This window comes from Carassius gibelio, chromosome B5 (genome assembly GCF_023724105.1).
Source record: "Carassius gibelio isolate Cgi1373 ecotype wild population from Czech Republic chromosome B5, carGib1.2-hapl.c, whole genome shotgun sequence".
Taxonomy (NCBI): Eukaryota; Metazoa; Chordata; class Actinopteri; order Cypriniformes; family Cyprinidae; genus Carassius; species Carassius gibelio.
In genome coordinates, this window is record NC_068400.1 from 10,287,536 (window position 1) to 10,307,944 (window position 20,409).

Sequence of the window (20,409 nt, forward strand, 5' to 3'; positions counted from 1 at the left end):
AGTCATTTAGTCCTGTAATTTTGGGTTTCTTTTGGATGGGGATGATGGTGGAGCGTTTGAAGCATGAAGGGACTTCGCACAGCTCCAGCGATCTGTTGAAGATCTGTGTGAAGATGGGGGTCAGCTGGTCAGCACAGGATTTCAGACAGGCTGGTGTAACACAATCTGAGCCTGGTGCTTTTTTCCTTTTCTGCTTCCGGAAGACCTGGCGCACCGCATCCTCGCTGATCTGAATTGCAGGTGTGGGGGAGAGGGGGGATGCAGGAGGTGAGAATGGTGAGAGTGCTTGATTGGAGAGGTGTTCAGGATGGGTTGCAGGAGCTGTTAATGGTGTGAACGGTTGTTTGGAGAGGCATTCAGGGCTGGTTGCAGGAGCTGTTAATGGTGTGAATGGTTGTGTGGGGAGGCGTTCAGGGCATGTGATGGGTGTTCTTTCAAACCTGCAGTAAAACTCGTTCAGATCGTCTGCCAGTCATTGATTCTCCACGGTGCTGGGGGGTGGTGTCTTGTAGTTGTTAATCTCTTTCAGACTTTTCCACACTGATGCTGAGTCATTGGAAGTGAACTGGGTCCTTATTTTTCCAGAATAATTCCTCTTTGCCACTCTGATCTCCTTTTCCAGTGTGTATTTAGCCTGTTTATACAAGACATTGTCCCCCTTCCTGTAAGCATCTTCTTTGGCCTGAGGTTTGCAATTAACCACGGTTTGTCATTGTTGTAATTTAGTTGAGTCCTGGTAGGAATACACATATCCTCACAGAAACTGATATATGATGTTACGGTCTCTGTGAGTTCATCCAGATCGGTGGCAGCAGCTTCAAAAACACTCCAATCAGTGAGGTCAAAACAAGATTGTAAATCCTGCTCTGCTTCATTAGTCCATCTTTTTACATTCCTTAATACAGGTTTAGCTGATTTTAGTTTCTGCCTGTAGGACGGTATAAGATGAACCATAAGGTGATCAGAACGTCCCAAAGCTGCTCATGGAATAGAGTGATATGCATCCTTTATTGTGGTGTAACAGTGATCCAATATATTTCTGTCTCTTGTGGGACAAGTAACATGCTGTCTGTATTTTGGCAGTTCACGGGAGAGATTGGCTTTATTAAAGTCCCCAAGAATTATTAAAACAGAGTCCGGGTGTTGTTGTTCTGTCTTTGTGATCTGATCAGCGAGTTTCTGTAAAAGCCATGCTTATTTGCGCTTGCGGAGGAATGTAAACACTATCCAGAATGATCGAGTGAAACTCCCGTGGCGAATAGAATGGCTTGCATCAGCGCCGCTGCTCCTCCGATAACAACGTTCAGTAAAACGGCTGAATAATTGAAATCCGGAAAAACATCTTGTGGTGCGTTCTGACGAATGTTCAGCAGTTCATCCTTGGTGAAACTGATTGCAGGGATATAACTAAAGACAGGACAAACAAAAACACAAAAACATATGCAGAGCACGTCACGGAGGCAGCCATCCTGTATCGGCGCCAGAGTCAAGAGTCAGTATTGCATGTAACTTTAACGGCCCCTAAATTTGAGAATATCGAACGTCCAACGTCAACCCAACTTTATGCCAGTTTTTCTTGTCTTTTGGACAGGCATAGATGTCCATCCATCAATTATGAGCATTCACCTTCAAACATTAGGTGCGAGCGTGGTTGGGGGAGAAGCTGTTTTTTTTTTTAGCAACTTTTTTTGAGTGATGATGCCCCCCTTGGAGTTGGTGCCCTATGCAAACTGTGTACTCTGGGTATAGGGAGCTATGGTACTGATTGTGTGACTGAGACGTCTCTGTAGCAGTTCCTTTTACAACATCAGCTGATCTTGAAGATACTGGACGGACGTCTAAATACTGAGAGTCCTACAATAAAACACACAGACAGTCACATATGAATATGAGCAGTACTGCTGTCACATCACATCAGCAGAACCATTTCAGAAAACAGATTATATTCCTATTACAGCCAGAAATATGAATGAAAAAATTATCACGGATTAATTACAGTAAATGATCAACAACTACTATCACTTACAGACACTGTAAGATATAAAAATATTCATACATTCATAAATCAGTCACATCACAGAATTAAAAGCATAGAGAATAAAGTGGAGCTGACTTATTATCTTATATTGTCCAATTACACACACAGGTCTGGTACTGAACTTGGGTTAATATAAAAATTTTAAACAAACGCACGATAGTATAATGTCTGCAGTTTAGAACGTGGATCATCCTTTAAAGCAGAGAGTAACTTCACTCCAGAATCTCCTAGTTCATTCTCAGACAGATCCAGTTCTCTCAGGTGTGAGGGGTTTGATCTCAGAGCTGAAGCCAGAGCAGCACAACCTTCATCTGTGACTCCACAATCTCTCAACCTGTAGACAATAATGACATGATTTGAATTGTGTTTTAAGATTCTTCCATTTGTTATTGACTCTGATCTCAGAGCAGGAGATGAGATATTATGACAAGCATTGCTACATACTGCTGCTGATAGAATGAGATTTCTGCATGTTGATGCTCAATGCTGCTGTTTGAAACTGTCATGTGCTTCAGGACTGAACAGACACACAGAGCTAAATGTGAGATACTGTTTCATAATGATATAAGGACGAATCTGTCTGGAGAAACAGTCATTTGTACCTCTAATAAATACCTACAGGAGGGCTTCACAGGAGTCACGTGTACCCCATTACATCCTATTTATTAACACTTGTGCTCAAATACAGAATTGTGTCATGTTTGGTCTCATCTGGCATCTTAAAATAGAATAGAAATGTATTGGACTCAAGGTTTACTATTGCCTACACATGCACTGAGATTGTGTTAAGGAGCTTTTTTTCTGGCTCATCGCCTGCTTACCTCCAGCTTTATTGTCTTTGGTGTTTGGATTCCACTTTGATTAACTTTTTTCATAAATAATATTTTTCTCAGGATATAAGACAGGGATGGGGAAAGGAAGGGATCGGTCCCGGAGGACTACTGTAGAGTTTAGCTCCAACCCTGGAATCTTGTATTTGGTGTCCATTTCCCATAATCCCGTGCTTAGGGCTAATTACCACCAGGTGTTCCCCATTACCACTCCCCTATATATACTGTGTTTGGACTCTCGATGATTGTGAAGTCTTGTTTAGCCCCGTTTAGCATTTTTGAATGTTTCCTTAGTGTTTGTTCTTTCTGTGTTTGGTTTTGGATTGTGTTACTGCCTGTGATTCTCTGCAGCCTGCCCCGATCTCTGCCTGGTACTGATACTGATTCTGGATATCCCCTGACATATCTGACGCTGTTTTCTGATCTCTGCCTGTTTGACCACTCGCTTGATAAAATACTGCAAATGGATCTGAACTTCTCTGACTCCACGTTACAACTGTAAAACCAGCGAGTTCATAATTATAATACATTAAAATAAAAGTAAAACACTACAAATTACAAACTAAAAATAGCTGGACGTGGATGACACTGGAAGCCAGTCCCAAAAAAATTACAAATGTAGCTGCGCCCACTCTTATGGAAAGAATAAGGTGGATACATTTGTAACATTTAATATTTTAGCATTCATCACTATATATGTTTATCTTTCATCAGAATTTTTCTTTTTTACCTTTTCTACGTAGCTAGGTGAAGCGGGTTGAGGAGGTGACAAAAAGACGCCAGAAAGCAAATCTATTAAAAATATCACTGACTAAATTTTCTGCTTAATCACTCAATAAAATAATTATATTGTTGAGTGTTTTTGGAATTTTTGTATTTTGTTTGGTTTAAGTTTTGTATTTTGTGCGGTTCTCTCAGTTGGTTGTGCATCTTTTTCTTCCAAACTTTTTCCTTACACTCAACTTTGTTAACATGCTTGGATAAAGCCATCTGTGAACAGCCAGCTTATCTGGCAATTAATCTTTGTGGCTTACCCTCCTTGTGAAGGGTGTTAATGATTGTCTTCTGGAAAACTGTCAGATCAGGTCTTCCCCATGATTGTGTAGCCTAGTGAACCAAACTGATGCCGCGTTTCCACCGCAGGAATTTTACCCAGGAACTAGGGACTTTGGCCTGGTACTCGGTGTGTTTCCACCACAGGAACCAGGAACTAAATAAAGTTCCGGGTAAAAAATGCCCCTCAGAAAGTCCCTGCTGGCGAGGTAGTACTTCTTCAAAGTTCTTGAACTTTCGGGGGCAGGACTTGTCTGCTAAACATGCTGATTGGTTGAGTTCAACAACAATTTATACCGATCATTTTCAAAATATTACTGTTATTGTGTCATGAAATGTAATCTTAAATGTATTTCAGGCGAGAATGTAATTGTTTAAAACTCAAATCTGTGGTTTATTTATAAAGACAGCGCCTATTTTTTTAAAAAAATTGCCGATATCGGAGACGGTGAGCTCCACGCGATCAGCGGGAGCTCAGTGCTCATGTATCCGCCGAGAGCAACCTCTCCTCGGCTGTCTCTTTAGTGGTTAAACATAAAGGGCCCTATTTTAACGATCTGAAACGCAAGTGTCAAAGCGCGAAGCGCAAGTAACTTTGTGGGCGGGTCTCGGCGCTGTTGCTATTTTCCCGGCGGGATAAATGGCTCTTGCGCCCGGCGCAAATCTAAAATGGGTTGGTCTGAAGTAGCTTCATTATTCATAGGTGTGGTTTGGGCGTAAGGTGAAATAAACCAATCAGAGCGTCATCCAACATTCCCTTTAAAAGCAGGTGCGCAAGTTCCATTATGGATTGCTATTATTATGGCGTATTTACCAGGCGCACGCCAGGAGCGGTTCACAGCCGAGCAGACTGATGTTCTTGTAAGAGCAGTGAAAGACAGAGAAGTTGTGTTGTATGGGGATGGGAGAAACCCACCCAAAATAGCGTCGGTTAAACAGGTGTGGGAGGAAATAGCCACAATTGTTTCATCGATTTTTTTTTTTCTGGTTCTTGACGGACAAACAAATTTGTCAGATGTCCTTATATACATATATGTCTTGCCACTATCGGGCAAACAGGTCTGATCCTTAATTACTACTATTAGCCTGAATAATTTGTAAGCAAGATTTCACAATGATTTCCGTCTTCTCATGTGTTAATATTTTTTTAGTGTAACAATTTATGATTTGCAAAAATAACTGTTGCATCTGTGTAGATTACATGAGCAAAGTGTATGCGCGTTGTGCACGCTATACATTATGGTCAAGCTTGCGCCCTTAAAATAGCATAATGAACAATGCGCAACGCGCCAATGACTTTAGACTAGGTTTTTTCTGGTCACTGGCGCAATTGTTTAATGGAACAGCAAAATAGCACCAGGGATTGTTTGCGCCGGAACACGCCTCCTTTTTTGCGCTGAACCGCCCAGGGAGCGCAAGTTCATTCACTAGTTTAGCGACGTGCTTCTGTGGAGGGAAAAGCGCGCTTTGCGCAGGTGCAAAATAGGAATGACACATGCGTCGGTGTACAAAGTCAATTGCGCTGGGTGCAAGATAGGGCCCAAAATGTCATTCGTTTTGGGTAAATCTAATAGAATATCTTTGGTCTGTATTCAATTTATCTATATGTTAAAATGAAAATAAAAAGGTAAATTGATATAATATTTCGTTTCATTGTGATGGCTGTATATATACACATATTCCTGAACTAAGTACATTTCTGCAGCTGTTATTATGTTTAAATGAAAAATGAAAGGAGGCAGTGGTATTTGATATGCTATTTCATTTTATTGTAAATATACAGTGAGGAAAACTGCAGTAGCCAAGGCGAGCTGACTGAAGTTATCAAGTACGCTGTTGTCTGCAGAATTACCGGATTTGCGTCATTGCGGACATTACACTCCCGAGTCGAATGAGCAAAGTCTGAACTACCGAGGATGCAAGTCCAAATTCGCACAGACCTACATCACCAGTCTATTTGCCTAATCTTCCCAGTACTTTAGACCGCGTTGGAAACTTTTTGTTAAATGTGAGCCAAAATCACATCAATTAAAAGAACCACAATTAAAAGAACCAAAAGACTTAAACTACTTCAGAGTTTCAAAATTTGAGTTGAATTACTGAAATAAATGAACTTTTCCACAACATTCTAATTTATTGAGATGCACCTGTAAATAACTTTTTAGGTAGTTTTTAGACTGTTTATGTGACTTTTATTCAAGAATTTATCTGGTCTTATTTATGAATTCTTTTGTATTATTTGTTGAATGTTTGATTAATTTGTATTCTTTATGGATTAAAGGAAGACATAACTAGAAATCTTAAGCAGCATCAAGTGTCTTGTGATTTTCTATATGTTTGGTTTATACAAAGTTTTTAAAAATGTGCGAGGAAAAAAAACTCAATGAGGGTGCTCAACTATTGTAAACAATAAGAAAAACTTTTCTCTTTCTCTCGTTTGGTTTATAACAAGTGTTTGTTTCAAATATTGAACAAACTATATAATTTAGTTATGAGACGTAACAGTGATGAACAAGTCAGGTCAAAAGTTTAGTAATTTGTAATCAGTAATGGAATAAATAATAATTAAAGAGCATCTCATGTGTTACAGCTCAGTGAGTTGAACTCACAGCAGCAGAAAGAGGCTAAACACTGTAAATATACTTTATAATGTGCTTCATGTGAGAGGGTCATATATGATCTTACCACAGTTTCTCCAGTTTACATTGAGGATTTTGTAGTACATCAGAAAGGAGCTTCACTGAATCTCCTAGTTCATTCCATGTCAGACTCAATTCTCTCAGGTGTGAGGGGTTTGAACTCAGAGCTGAAGCCAAAGCAGCACAACCTTCATCTGTGATGCCACAATTATACAACCTGTAGAGAACAATGACACACTCTTTACTCTCTCAGATCAGATCGGTTTAGCTGTGAATCCATTATTAAAGATAAAGTACAAATTTAAAGCATAAATCAATATGTTAGATGGATCATTGGGGTCATTGGGGTCTAAAATGTCACAAAACACAAAACATGATCATAAAACTTCCAACATCTCATTCAAGCAATATAAATTATATTTCTTATTTACACTATATCTGTATTTTTACTAGTAAAGGATCACGCCACACTGCAAATGTCAGGAAGTAATCTTTGTTGTATAAATGTAAGGATGAAAGGGGAAGGGTAGGAGGGGTATGGGAAAGGATGATAGGCTGATCTAGGCATCCGTTGGTGGCCCAGGGAAGCTCTGGATGGTGGTATTATCTCTGAACTGTGCGGGTCCGTTAGGACCCCCTAAGATTGGAGTGAGCTGAAGTTAGCTTGGGCTTTGCGGATGTCAATGAGATTGTTGCAAATGTAAGGTCAGTATGGTTGTGATGACCAGCGTTCAAGACAGAATGTATCGAATTTTGTTCTGGAGATATACCTGAGGTATAATTTGGTTGAAATGTTTGTTGAACCAGAACCAGCAGATAGCAGATCTCGGGGAGATAATTGGGCAGGGATTCTGGAGCGAACATACTCGCAAATGGGTTGGAACGGGCTGAGAAATGAATTCAGATGGAATGATTGATGGATGGATGGATGGATGGAAGGTGGGTGAATTTGGAGCAAATTCAGAGCATCTTAGAAAACTGAAGAATGCGAGCAGGAACATGGAGTCCATGGTTTGATCGATGATGGGATTTAGATGTAGCGAAAAGATGTATACGCTAAGGGACTGGAGTTGAATGAATGGCCGATTCCGGAGCCAAGAGCCTGAATTTCTGAAGAGAGAAATGAGACAGTGAGACAGCTATGGCATTAAGATATCCTGGTATGTGAGGGGCTTTGGGAAATGACTGATGTTGAGTGGAAATGAAGTGAAAAAGGTGAAAGTCGTGACATTTGCCAAGTATGGTAACCCATACTTGGAATTGGTGCTCTGCATTTAACTCATCCAAGTGCACACACACAGCAGTGAGAAGTGAATACACCGTGAACACACGTTGTGAACACACAAATTAGTGTAAGTTTGTGCATGAATGGCATGACAGCTGTCATAAATGGCATGATAGCCGCCAAAGCCTATGGAGGGTGCGGCGTCGGTATACATCTAAATATCATCAGGGTTGGTGAGATATTATATATGGCTAAGGCCTTGAAGGCAGAGGTGATGTCTGCTTTGGCTAGCCAAGTACCGTGGCCTGCCAGGCAAATGAGTTTGATAGCATGGCCAGTTGTAGCATATTGCATGGAAAAATCTGGAGCCAGGATGATTGTGTCAATGCCTGGAATGTGAATGCCATGAGGAGAAGACAAGTCAATTATTGATCAGTATTTACGGTCGGCGATTCCTATGGGGCTGATGCATGTGATGGGCAATGGTTGTTTATTAAAGGGCCTATCATGAAACCTTTTTTAACTTCTTCTGCTAATAGCATATCAACTATATAGGGTTCTGACATGGCAGACTGGAGATTATGCGATGTACTACGTTGTTTCATTGTTGGTAACAATGAAACGAGATAGACACTGCGGTCACGTGTGGTGTTTGTCAACGAACCTTTGGAGAGAAGTGAACGTGTCAGCTCGGCTAGTATCAGTGTATCGATACTTGGAGAAATTAGTATTGGTACCGTTCAGATATTTTAGTACAGAGCCCCGCACATGACATGCAGGAATAAATAGGGGGCTAAATCGTGTGCACGATTTACTAATTCGTTTCCTAAATGTACTAAAACGTGCACACGATTACTATTATGTTCCCTCGATTTACTATTTCGTTCCCTCGATTTGCTAAATTGTGCACATGATTTACTAATTCGTTCTCTCGACTTGATAAATCATGCACACGATTTAGTAAATCGAGGGAACGCAATAGTAATTGTGTGCACGTTTTAGTACATTGAGGGAATGAATTAGTAAATCGTGTGCACAATTAATTTATTTTTTCTTGCATGTCATGTGCGGGGCTCTGTATTTTAGTATCTATATTTATTGAAATATCGACATTTTTCACAACAATACTGGGTGGAAACCATTTGTGAAGCCATTGATTAAGGATTGTACGAATTCTCCATCTGGATTATTTCTTAGCGCAGCAACTAGGGCCTTTACCTTGATTGGGGTGCTTTGTTAGTCATTCTGTTGGTGTTGTAGGATTGTAGGGGCAGGAGCTGCTTGTGTGGACTCTGACACAGAAGGAGCAGGAATGTAGAAGCATGCAGTTGGAAAGGGTGCAGCCTAAATGGTTGAAATTATTGCATACAATCCTTCTTCCGTGGTACAATAATTGACGGCCTCTTTTATCGACGCCTATTGAGGTTGGAATATTTTCTGAGGGGCCTGCTGGCTTTGGGATAATGGGAGGAGGGGGTGCTGCTGCAGATAAGCTGCTGAATACAGATGTCTTGCAAGGGCAAGTTGGTTTGGGGGGGGGGGGGGGGGGGGGTTATAATAGAGCAAGCTCACGCTGAATGAAAGTGGGCTCCACAAAGTTCACACTGAGCTGGGAAAACTTGGAAGCAGAGTTCGAAGTCGAAAGAGCCGCAGTATGTTCCTTGGTTGAACTGATGTAGGTGTCCTGCTGCTTGGGTAGCAAACAGAATGTGATAGTTGTAAAAGCTAGTCCCCATGTCGCAGATGATGGAGAGGTAGTCATCAAGTTCAGCTCTACAATCTGGATATACAAAACTTAAGATAATCGCAGAAAATAGAGAAAGCGAGAGTGAATTCAGTAAGAGTGGGATTTTTTGAGTGAGGGAACAGGATGGCTGAGCTGCATGGGACCTAGGCTGGTTAGCACTTCTCTAGGCTTCTCTTAATCAATGTTAATACCAGCTAAGATTAGCACACACAGGGTTGCGGAGACAGGAGAAGGATGATGAGCTGCTGAAGCTGCTGAATAGGTGTCGCGACTGTGGCTAAAGTAAAAGGTGTATTGCTAAATTACATGATGTGAGGATGCTGGGGAAGGGAGGGGTTGGGATGGCGGGGGGGGGGTAAAGATATAACAGTTGGAAGAGTTGGAGAGTGAGGATATCCAGATTGGCCAGTGTGAAGTATAACTTCTTGGGGTGCTAGCTGGGGTATCTGGACTGGAAGAATAGTGGAAGGAATATAGGAAAAAACAGAAGCTGTATTACTGTGTACAGCTGAAGGAAGGGTAGAGGAACGGATGAAAGTATAATTGTGGATGGGGATTTTTAATTTTTGAACACAGTGACGAGAAGAAAGATGACATGATTTGAGTGAAATTGGGTGAAGCAGCTGTAGGTGTAGTTATGAGTTGTCCTCAGCAATGGGGAGCTGGCGCTGCTGTCTGAAGCTGCGGTGGAGGGACGTGCTGTGTATCATCAAGTAGTATAGTATCATCGGCTTGTAGATGCTGGAAGTGTTGATGGGTGAGCTTGAGTTGATGTAGAAGTTTTGGTGGATTCTAAGTATAGATGGTCTTGCTTTATTATCCAAGCATGAATGCCTTTACTTTTAAAGGGGGGGGGGGGGGGTGAAATGCTATTTCATGCATACTGAGTTTTTTACACTGTTAAAGAGTTGGATTCCCATGCTAAACATGGACAAAGTTGCACGTTTGAAGGAGTATTTTTGTTCCAAAAATACCTCTTCCGGTTTGTCACGAGTTTCAGAAAGTTTTTTCCAAGTATGGGTCTGTGTGACGTTAGATGGAGCGGAATTTCCTTATATGGGTCCTAAGGGCACTTCTGCCGGAAGAGCGCGCTCCCGTATAGCAGAGCACTGAGAGCACAGACATTCACTGATCAGAGCGAGAGACCGAAATGTCACAAAAAAAGTGTGTTTTTGGATGCCAGGGCAAGACAACCCTGCACAGATTACCAAAAAAAAACAGCATTAAGGGACCAGTGGATGGAGTTTATTTTTACAGCGCATCAACGGAGTTGTGCAAGTGTTTTTGTTTGTTCCCTGCATTTCGAAGATGCTTGTTTTACAAACAAGGCCCACTTTGACGCTGGATTTGCATATTGTTTATTTCTTAAGGATAATGCAGTCCCAACGAAAAAGGGTCACGATCGTGTGTTGGAACCGCAGGCGGTGAGTAAAACTGCTTCAAATATCTCTGTGTTGTTAACTTAGCTATCGGCGCGTAAGCACATCAAGTAAACAACATGCGATGTTGTCATCAAACTGCACTTTCCACATGTACAGCTTAAAAAAAAAAAAAAGACGACAAAGTGGAACTTTTTCCAAAACCGCTAAGCAAATATATACAGTTTCAATACATACCACATAGAGACGTCGTTGCTGCTGCTCTTGTTAAATTTCAGCCTCTGGATCTGATTCTGGACCATAAATATACGCTGAATCTGACTGTTAGCCATGGTTTGTTTTGGATGATGGTTTTTTCCTCACGGTAATGTCACAGCTTCCAAACGCTCTCAACGCAAAAGCCTACTTGCACTCGTGATTTTTTAGCTCCGCCCACACGTCACGCCTCCAGGCACTCGTGTTTTTCCGGGTAAAAAACGTTACAGACTATCTTTCTCTTATAAATATAATAAAACTAAAGACTTTTTGGAGTTATGAAGGATGCAGTACTACTCTATAGGTACTCAAGATTAACAGGATATTGAGTGAAAACGAGCATTTCACCCCCCCTTTAAGTGTGCGTTGAAGGGAAGTCACGGTCCAATTCGAAATGTCGTCATTGGTTCTGGGGGATAGACAGCAAGATTGCTATCAGGAGTTGTTCGCTGGGGAGGCGGATGCTGACAAGGAGAGCGAGAAGGCCGGTTTCCGCATCTGCGATGGGTATAATTGTCTCTGTTAGAGGATCTTGATGCTGGAGATAAGGGAGCCTGTGATTGCGCTGGAGTTGAAGAGTTTTCTTGAGGGGTATTAGAGTGAGACTGCTTGCGAAGTCAAGAAATGTGTACGACTGATTGCAAGCACTGCAAAGTTTGGCTTGAGTTGGATTGCTGCTAGCTAATCCCCGGTTGAGAGGAGTTGGACTCGAACAGATTGTCATCTGCATCGGGTGAGTTAGGGGCCGTTCACATATCGCTCCTAAAAACGCATGGAAAACGCTAGGTGCGCCACTTTCTCCTTCTTGCCAAAGCGCTCGGGCAGAAGCGCTCCTGAGACGTCTGCCGTTGCTAAGCAACCATGACCTGCTCTCTCCATGAAGACGCGGAAATTACAGCAAAGTGCGTAATGCGGACGCGCCTGGAAAAAGGTGGACGCGCCTGGAAAAAACGAGCGATGCGCAAAAGACGCGATATGTGAACGGCCCCTTAATCTGTATCTCTGGATCCATAGTTGAACAAGTTGAACAGTGCTAAAGGGTCGGTCTGATATAAGTACGTTTTGGGAATTGAGATGACTGGATGAGGTGGCTGCGTGAGGCGTGGCCCTGCTCCTGAAACTCAGTTAATTAATAAACTCACTTTATACAAAATGGCTGTCTTATTCAAAATATGTCTTCATTGATGACACTATTCACTAAATAGCATGTCATATATGATCTTACCTCAATTTCTTCAGTGTACAGTGAGGACTCTGTAGTACATCAGAAAGCAGCTTTACTGAATCTCCTAGTTTATTCCACGACAGATCCAGATGTTTCAGGTGTGAGGGATTTGATCTCAGAGCTGAAGCCAGAGCAGCACAACCTTCATGTGTGACACCACAATAAATCAACCTGTAAAGAACATAACACACTCTTCACTCTCTCAGATCAGATCAGTTTACCTGTGAATCAATTTTAAAGATCAAATACAAATGTAAAAAACAAATTAACATGTTTGATGGATCATTGGGGACATTGAGGTCTAAAATGTCAGAGAAAACAAAACATGATGATAAAATATCCAAAGTTCAATCAGGGTAAATCATATTTCTTATAAGCACTATATCTGTATTTGATGCAAAATATATATCTTATTTAAAATCTGTTAATTGATGACATAATATACAACATAACATGTGAGAGTCATCTATGATCTTACCTCAGTTTCTCCAGTTTACAGTGAGGATTCTGTAGTACATCAGAAAGCAGCTTCACTGAATCTCCTAGTTTATTCTCGGACAGATCCAATTCTCTCAGGTGTGAGGGGTTTGATCTCAGAGCTGAAGCCAGAGCAGCACAACCTTTATCTGTGATACCACAATAAATCAACCTGTAGAAACATGAAAATCATACGTTAACCACTATCAAACAGCTAGCAAAAAAGCAATCAAACAACCTCCAATGCAACTTGCAACTTGCCATTCCAATATAATTAAGTTAATTAATTCCATAAAAATAAAAAAATGGTGATGTATTTTTTTTTAAAGGGAACCAATTACACCCCTTTTTACAATAAGTAATATTGGTCTTGGGTGTTCCCAGAATGTGTCTGTAAAGTTTCAGCTCAAAATACCCCACAGATGTGATTTTTGGACCCTGTCTAAAAAAATATCTGTTTTGGTGTGCATTACTTTAAATGCAAATGAGCTGCATATTCCCGCCCCATCTTCAGAAGAGAGTCTTCACTTAAGACTTATGAGCTTTTAACTTTGATTTTCTTAATGTTTTAACTGTGAAGTGATTGTTCTCAGTGATACTTACTGAACTGATCTGGATTCTCTAATCACAGGCAGCAACTTCTGAAGAACTTTCATATTTTCAGAATTATTAATTCCTTTGACAAATTTATCAAGATGAAACTCATTCAGTTCCTCTTCTGATGTCAACAACACAAAAACTACAGCTGACCACTGAGATGAAGAGAGTTTGGCTTCCTTTATTGTTCCAGATGTCAGATACTGTTGTATTTCCTTCACTAGTGAATGATCACCCAGTTCATTCAGACAGTGGAACAGACTGATGGATTTCTCTGGAGACTCAATGTTCCTGATCTTCTTCTTGATGTACTCAACTGTTTTCTTATTGTTGTCAGAGCTGCTTCTTTTTAGCATCATTATTCGTTGAAGGAGAATCTGATGAGACTCCACTGACAAACCCAGAAGGAACCGCAGGAAAAGATCCAGATGTCCATTTTTACTCCGTAGAGCCTCATCCACTGCTCTCTGATGCAGCTCAGATAATGAACCATGTTTTGATGAATTGAGCTGAAACAAATTCTTCACCATGGACCGCAAACTCTGTTTGGTGATTTGGTCAATCACATTTCTGTTGTGGTTTGTCCAGGAGAGGTGCACATATAGAGCTGCTAGATGTTCCTGAATGCTCAGATGAACAAAGCAGAAGACTTTCCCCTGATACAAGCCCAGCTCCTCTCTGAAGATCTGGGTGCACAATCCTGAGTACACTGATGCTTCTGTCACATCAATGCCACACTCTCTCAGGTCTTCCTCGTAGAAGATCAGGTTGCCTTTCACAAGCTGCTGAAAAGCCACTTTCCCCAGTTTGAGGATCATGTCTTCATCGTTCACCTTCTTCTCATAGTCCTTCTCATGTTTGATGTTGGTCTGAAGGATCAGGAAGTGTGTGTACATCTGAGTGAGAGTCTTGGGAATCTCTCCACTCTCTGCTCGACTCAACATCTTCTCCAGAACAGCGGCTGAGATCCAGCAGAACACTGGGATGTGGCACATGATGTAGAGGCTCCTCGATGACTTCAGGTGTGAGATGATCCTGTCGGCCAGACTCTGATCACCGATTCTCTTCCTGAAGTATTCCTCCTTCTGTGGCTCATTGAAGCCTCGTACCTCTGTCACTCGATGGACACACTCCGAGGGGATGAGATCAGCTGCTGCTGGTCTGGAGGTGATCCAGATGAGAGCAGAGGGAAGCAGATTCCCCACAATGAGGTTCATCAGCAGCTCGTCCACTGAGGCTGATTGAGATACATTACACAGTTTCACTTTGCTCTTAAAATCCAGAGACAGATGACACTCATCCAGACCATCAAAGATGAACAGCACTTTATATTCATCACTGGATATCTCAATTTCTTTAGTTTCAGGGAAAACGGCATAGAGAAGATCTGAAAGACTGAGTTTTTTTTCCTTCATCAAGTTGATTTCTCTGAAAGAAAGTGGAAATATGAGCTGGACATCCTGATTCTCTTTCCCTTCAGCCCATTCCAGGATGAACTTCTGCACAGAGACTGTTTTTCCAATTCCAGTGACTCCCTTTGTCAGCACAGTTCTGATGGCTTTGTCTTGTCCAGGTAAAGGTCTAAAGATGTCACTGCATTTGATGGCTGTGTCCTCTGTTGCTTCTCTCCTGGATTGTGTCTCAGTCTGTCTCACCTCATGCTCATTACTGATCTCTCCACTTTCACTCTCTGTGATGTAGAGCTCTGTGTAGATCTCATTCAGGAGTGTTGGGTTTCCTTGCATCGCTGTTCCCTCATACAGATGCTCAAACTTCTTCAGCAGATTTGATCTAAATAGGTTGAGGACTTCATAGCTGGAAAATTAAAATACCACATTATTAAACGAGTTACAGAGAAACAAATACAGAGAAAAATTTATTTTTGTTTTCTTTGTAATGAGACACTGGACATATAATAGGGATCAGTTATTAGTAATTTATTTGAGTAATGTGTAATGATGCATTGCAGGAGTGACATGCACTGCTTTTTTTTGAGGGGGCACGAGTGAAGGCGGCGGGGGGGGGGGGGGGGGGGGGGTCATGCTTGTCATGACACACAGCAGCCATACGTATAAGTATAACTGATGGGCTTATGTTCGCTATGGGGAATGTCTCCAATGTGACTGGTGTCTTAAGTGCACATCTAAATGCGACAGCCTATGATGTTATTGCCAATGCGACGACAGTATAAAAGCGCGACATGAAAACACGTCATCTGCTTCTTCATCTGAAGCTCGCGCCCGAAGCATGTTGAGGTTTCTAGAGTGCACAGTGTCTCATTCCCTTCTCAGGGATATGTAACCTGAAACCTTCCAAGGTAACATCAAACTGCATACCTCTAGCAGTCATTATGGGGAATGGTGTGCCCATGCTGCCACGCTAAAGGAAGTGCATGCCAAGCACCAAGACAGCACCAACTCTAAGTTATGGGAGTTGCACTGTTGATGCCTTTGTGGCTGTCAGTGACATTATCCCCCTGAGCAAAAGGCCTGAGCTGCATACCCCAATAACTTACCTATTAAGTGCATGAACCCAGGGCAGAGCTCGGAGGCTTGGAATCAGAAGCTGATTAGGCCTTTAAGGACAATAAACTGAACTCTGACCTGTCACCCTATGGGCTACTGCCAGCTCAGAATGAGCTTTCTCAAAGGAACTGACTCGAAAGTTCCTTGGCAGCAACAACCTGCTCAGAGAGGTATCACAAAAAATAGATAAGTAGACTGGAGCCCAAGGTGAAGACCCGGGCCTGAGCCAACTAAGAGAAAAGGCACAAGGCTGGCAGGGCGTAACCCATACAATACAGTATTTTAGAAAAGAGTGCAGGACTCTTATCATGCACACTTACTAAAATGCAGGTTTTTAGAAAGTGAATGTGCACGATTGTTGAGCAGATGACTTAAATCTCAGGAGGCCCCTCGGTGCGAGACATGAGTATGATCAAGGAGGCTCCTGCAGACTAGCGACTTGGCTGTATGATCTAGCAAGCATGAGGCCGAAGGTGTAGGGCTATCCCAGCACCCCCTCAAGTTCACAGATATACTATGAAGATGAAGAACAAAGAACACTTGGGTCTTGACCATCAGTAAGTAGTTATATGAGACATAGGGACTAATCAAAACATCATAGGTCCAGCATGAGAGAATGCAATATAAGCGCAGGAGGCTCCTGCATATCCCTCCTCCAGGTAAAGGGATGGTTGGCTTCAGGGGAATTAAGGGGAGAAAGATGAGAGCAGATGGTAACACCCTTAGATGGAGGTGAGTAGATGTTTCAAATTTACTCTGGTCTGGACGAGGGTGTTGAGAACTGGGTAAGAGTACTATTAAAAACTTAGAGAATGGGTTGAGAGAACTGGTTGAAAGACTGGTGTTGGTGTACTTGAAGGACATTACTGGACCCCCTGCAGTTTGCTTACCGAGGATGATGCAGTCTGTATGGGATTGCACTACGTACTCCAACATCTGGACAAACCAGGGACTTACGTGAGGATCTTGTTTGTGCACTTCAGCTTTCAACACCATCATCCCGGACACCCTTCAGAACAAAATCATACAGCTCTCTGTACCCACCTCCATCTGTCAGTGGATCACCAGATTCCTGACAGACAGGCAGCAGCTAGTGAGGCTGGGAAAACTCACATCCAACACATGCACCATCAACACCGGAGCCCCTCAGGGCTATGTTCTCTCCCCACTGCTCTTCTCCCTCTACACAAATGACTGCACCTCTGCTGACCCCTCTGTCAAGCTCCTGAAGTTTGCAGACGACACCACACTCATCAGCCTTATCCAGGACAGCGACGAGTCTGCTTACAGACAAGAGGTTGAGCAGTTGTCTGTCTGGTGCAGTCACAACATGTCTCAAAACAGTGGAGATGATCGTGGACTTCAGGAGAAACCCCCCTGCTCTCCCTCCACTCGCCATCATGAACAGACTTTTCCAGGCCTTCTCAATCTCCACATGGAGATCGAGAAGAAATAGAAGGCTCACTTGAGCTGGAGTGCTATGGTCGAAAAATAAAAAAAAATTAATTGAGATGATCCTGAGATGCCACTTTCTTGGCCAGCTTTCACAGCGAGGCTGTGAGATCTGCAGAATTCTTAACTGCTTTACTATTCAAATGATGTCGCGGGTCAATGTTATTGTGTTTAGATGTATGCTTCAGACACCGGTCACGCCAAAGGTGTTCCCCAAAGCAACCACTAGAGGATGCAGTTCGATGTTCCCTCGGAAGAGTAGAATAAGAATAATGCTGCATGTTTCAAGGCACTGTAGGGGACCTATATGGGATGGGTTATCTTTTTACTTAAAGCTCCACTGAAGTTTCTTGAACACAACGCCATATTCTATGTGGTGATGTAATGTCAACTGAAACAGGAAAAGAGGGCGGGAAATATCTAGCAACCCCGAACCTTTTTTAAAATGGCCAATGGTGTTTTGTTTATATCTGCTTGGGCCAGAGCCATTGAGCTCGGTAAAGCCGCATTTGACATCCAAAGTCTAATAGATTATCCCTTAGATTCAATGTGAAACACCCAAAATTGAATATGGGTGTCATGCCATAAAATATTTTTAAGAAGACTGATTTTGTATCAGTTTTATCTATTAAATGTGAATTTAATAAAAACATTGTAAATTGCAAGTTATAACACTAAGTGAGCGAGTGAACAAAACACAGGCATTTTACAGATGAGTCATCTGAACGCCTCTGATTGCTCACTGTATTCATATGCTCAGCGGAATCGTGTGTAATTGGTTATAATGCTGTAAAAGTGCTGTAAAAACGTGTCTGTTTCTGGCTCAGCACCAGCCAAAGCGCCAATGCAGATTTGAATTTAGCAGATGATGCTGTGTCGCACTGCATGTTCAAGTCATGCTGGAATGATTGTATGAAATATAAAAAATATTATTCAGCTGGTTTTTTTCTTTTGGAAGCTGCATTCATAATAGACTTGGCTCAAAAATCTGAGGGGGCATGTGCATGATTTACATAGGCTTGACAACTCTGATGAATTGCATTAAAAAACTCCCACAGCTTACCTTTCATCAGGACACGTGCCTTGATCTTGTGGTTGATTTATAGGCTGTTCATATTTCTCACAGACAGATTTTCTGACATCTGATCTGGGTGACAGGATTGACCTTGAATCAAGAATCAAATATTTTTCACATTACTTTAATAACAGTTATGGTGACTTGACTTTACTAAAAATGCACCTGCTCAAGGTGACAACTGTAAAAAAAAAAAAATACATACCATTTAAATATTAAATTGATAGTTTAATTTAAAATGTTACTATAATCATATATTTTAACACACAAAAAATATACTTGAGGTTAAACCTTGTGTCTTCGCTCTTAAAATTAAATGGAAGATGCATAGAAGCATCACTCTTCATAGACACACAGCTGGGCTCTGGATCTGATTTCTTCTGATCAACTGAACTATAACAGACAGAGTGAGATTAAAGATACACTAAGTACTTTCACAGATGCTTTTCTCTGTGTGAGAAAATGTTAAAATATCAAATGAAATAATCACGTGATAAAAGACCATAAATATTTTAAAATATGTCTGTTAATGAAATATTGTACCTGAATTGTTGTAGATGATCTATAGACGCGTCACTCTTCATAAACACACAGCTGGGCTCTGGGTCTGATCTCTTCTGATCAACTGAACTGTAAGAAAGAATCCTTTCAATAACTGTAAAACTAAGATATTTTATTTTTCAATATTTTTCAATTTATTTTTCTGTTGATACAGAAACCACAAACGGAACGGTTCTTCCATACAGTCTCGGTCAACAATAACTAATATGAATATCATAATAACATGAATACAAAACAATTTTTAACTTTTAATTTTAACTAGTTACCACACACACACACACAAACACACACACAACGATGGCCTTCTTTCAAATAAATGAGTTATTTAGTATAGTATACATTCAAAGTACCTGCATCCTGTAGAAAAATCTTGATCTCGAGGTGTTTGTGTGTGATCCATGATGAAGCTGAACAGACCCTCAAACACTTCTGTCTGAGTGAGACCTCCAACACTTGCTGTTCACTTTAAATCAATGATAGTCTTACGATAACACAAATACGAATTTGAAACACAGACAACACGAAACGGCAACTTAGGAGAAATATGAACGCGGAAGTCACCACACACACACACACACACAGTGATGTGACGTTTGAACCGCATCTTTCCGGAGCTTGTGTGGAATAAATAAGCGCGCGATTCATTCAAGTATTGTTATTAACGTAGAAATCAGTCATGCAAGTAATGTGGAGGATACAGATAATTTCTGCAAAATATGCATAAATGCAGTTCATATATGTGTGCACTATTCTTCTGTTCATGCATGTGTACATTATTATTCTTTCAATGAAATGCGTGGTGTGAAAAGCTTCTTTCACAGGCTTTTGGTTGCTGACGTATTAGGTGGCGGAAGCCCGTTTCCGCGACAGGAACGAGAACGAGAATGTTTTTCTTTTTTTGTTTTTTTCATATTTGCCTCTCTCCCTTTAATATTCACCACACAGTCAAACATCCATTATAAAGAAACATAAATAGTATACAATGAAAACAGTGTAAATGATTTCCGTGCTTTGGCATTACTATCCAAGTAACATTTAAAGTCTTAAAAAAGAAAAAAAAGAAAAATAGGTTTCACAACCAATTATTTGCATGTATGTTAAAGAAAACTAGCTAGAAATTTTTTTTAAATACTTGTCTTTCAAATTATTGTTGAAGTTATGAAAACTAAATAACATCCTTAAAAAACCCATACAAACAAACAGAATTTCCTCTAAAACATAGCTATACGAGGACACAATCCCCAAAAATTGAGAGGGACAGACTCATCTTCCACTCCGCAAAAGCAGCAAAGGGTATCCTTCTCAGGAAACTACACTGCTTTTCATTTCCT

At 41.2% G+C, this 20,409-nt stretch overlaps 2 protein-coding genes across 7 annotated transcripts in view; both read right to left on the reverse strand.

The window, feature by feature from the left end:
* Positions 1 to 20,409, reverse strand: part of LOC127958814 (uncharacterized) — a 117,686-nt gene that overhangs the window by 6,754 nt on the left and 90,523 nt on the right. The window lies entirely within an intron of this gene.
* Positions 1,273 to 19,642, reverse strand: LOC127958810 (NACHT, LRR and PYD domains-containing protein 3). Of its 3 annotated transcripts, XM_052557797.1 has the most exons (10): positions 19,429 to 19,641; positions 19,061 to 19,147; positions 18,809 to 18,910; positions 18,506 to 18,607; positions 13,472 to 15,280; positions 12,870 to 13,040; positions 12,392 to 12,562; positions 6,607 to 6,777; positions 2,194 to 2,372; positions 1,275 to 1,854 (listed from the first exon to the last, which is right to left on the reverse strand). In XM_052557797.1, the coding sequence occupies exons 1-10, from the start codon at positions 19,476 to 19,478 to the stop codon at positions 1,808 to 1,810; spliced, it is 2,889 nt and encodes a 962-aa protein (XP_052413757.1). In that variant the 5' UTR covers positions 19,479 to 19,641; the 3' UTR covers positions 1,275 to 1,807. The 3 variants fall into 3 exon arrangements, with proteins under 3 accessions (XP_052413758.1, XP_052413759.1, XP_052413757.1); XM_052557798.1 differs by lacking the exon at positions 19,061 to 19,147 and having other exon boundaries at positions 1,273 to 1,854; positions 19,429 to 19,642; XM_052557799.1 differs by lacking the exons at positions 18,809 to 18,910; positions 19,061 to 19,147 and having other exon boundaries at positions 1,273 to 1,854; positions 19,429 to 19,642.

Coding starts and splice junctions, on each gene's coding strand:
- LOC127958810 (XM_052557797.1), bottom strand. CDS start 19,478: ATGGATCACACACAAACACCTCGAGATCAAGATTTTTCTACAGGATGC. Junction 15,281..18,505: donor GGCACGTGTCCTGATGAAAG/GTAAGCTGTGGG, acceptor TTAATTTTCCAG/CTATGAAGTCCTCAACCTAT. Junction 2,373..6,606: donor TGTAAACTGGAGAAACTGTG/GTAAGATCATAT, acceptor TATTGTCTACAG/GTTGAGAGATTGTGGAGTCA.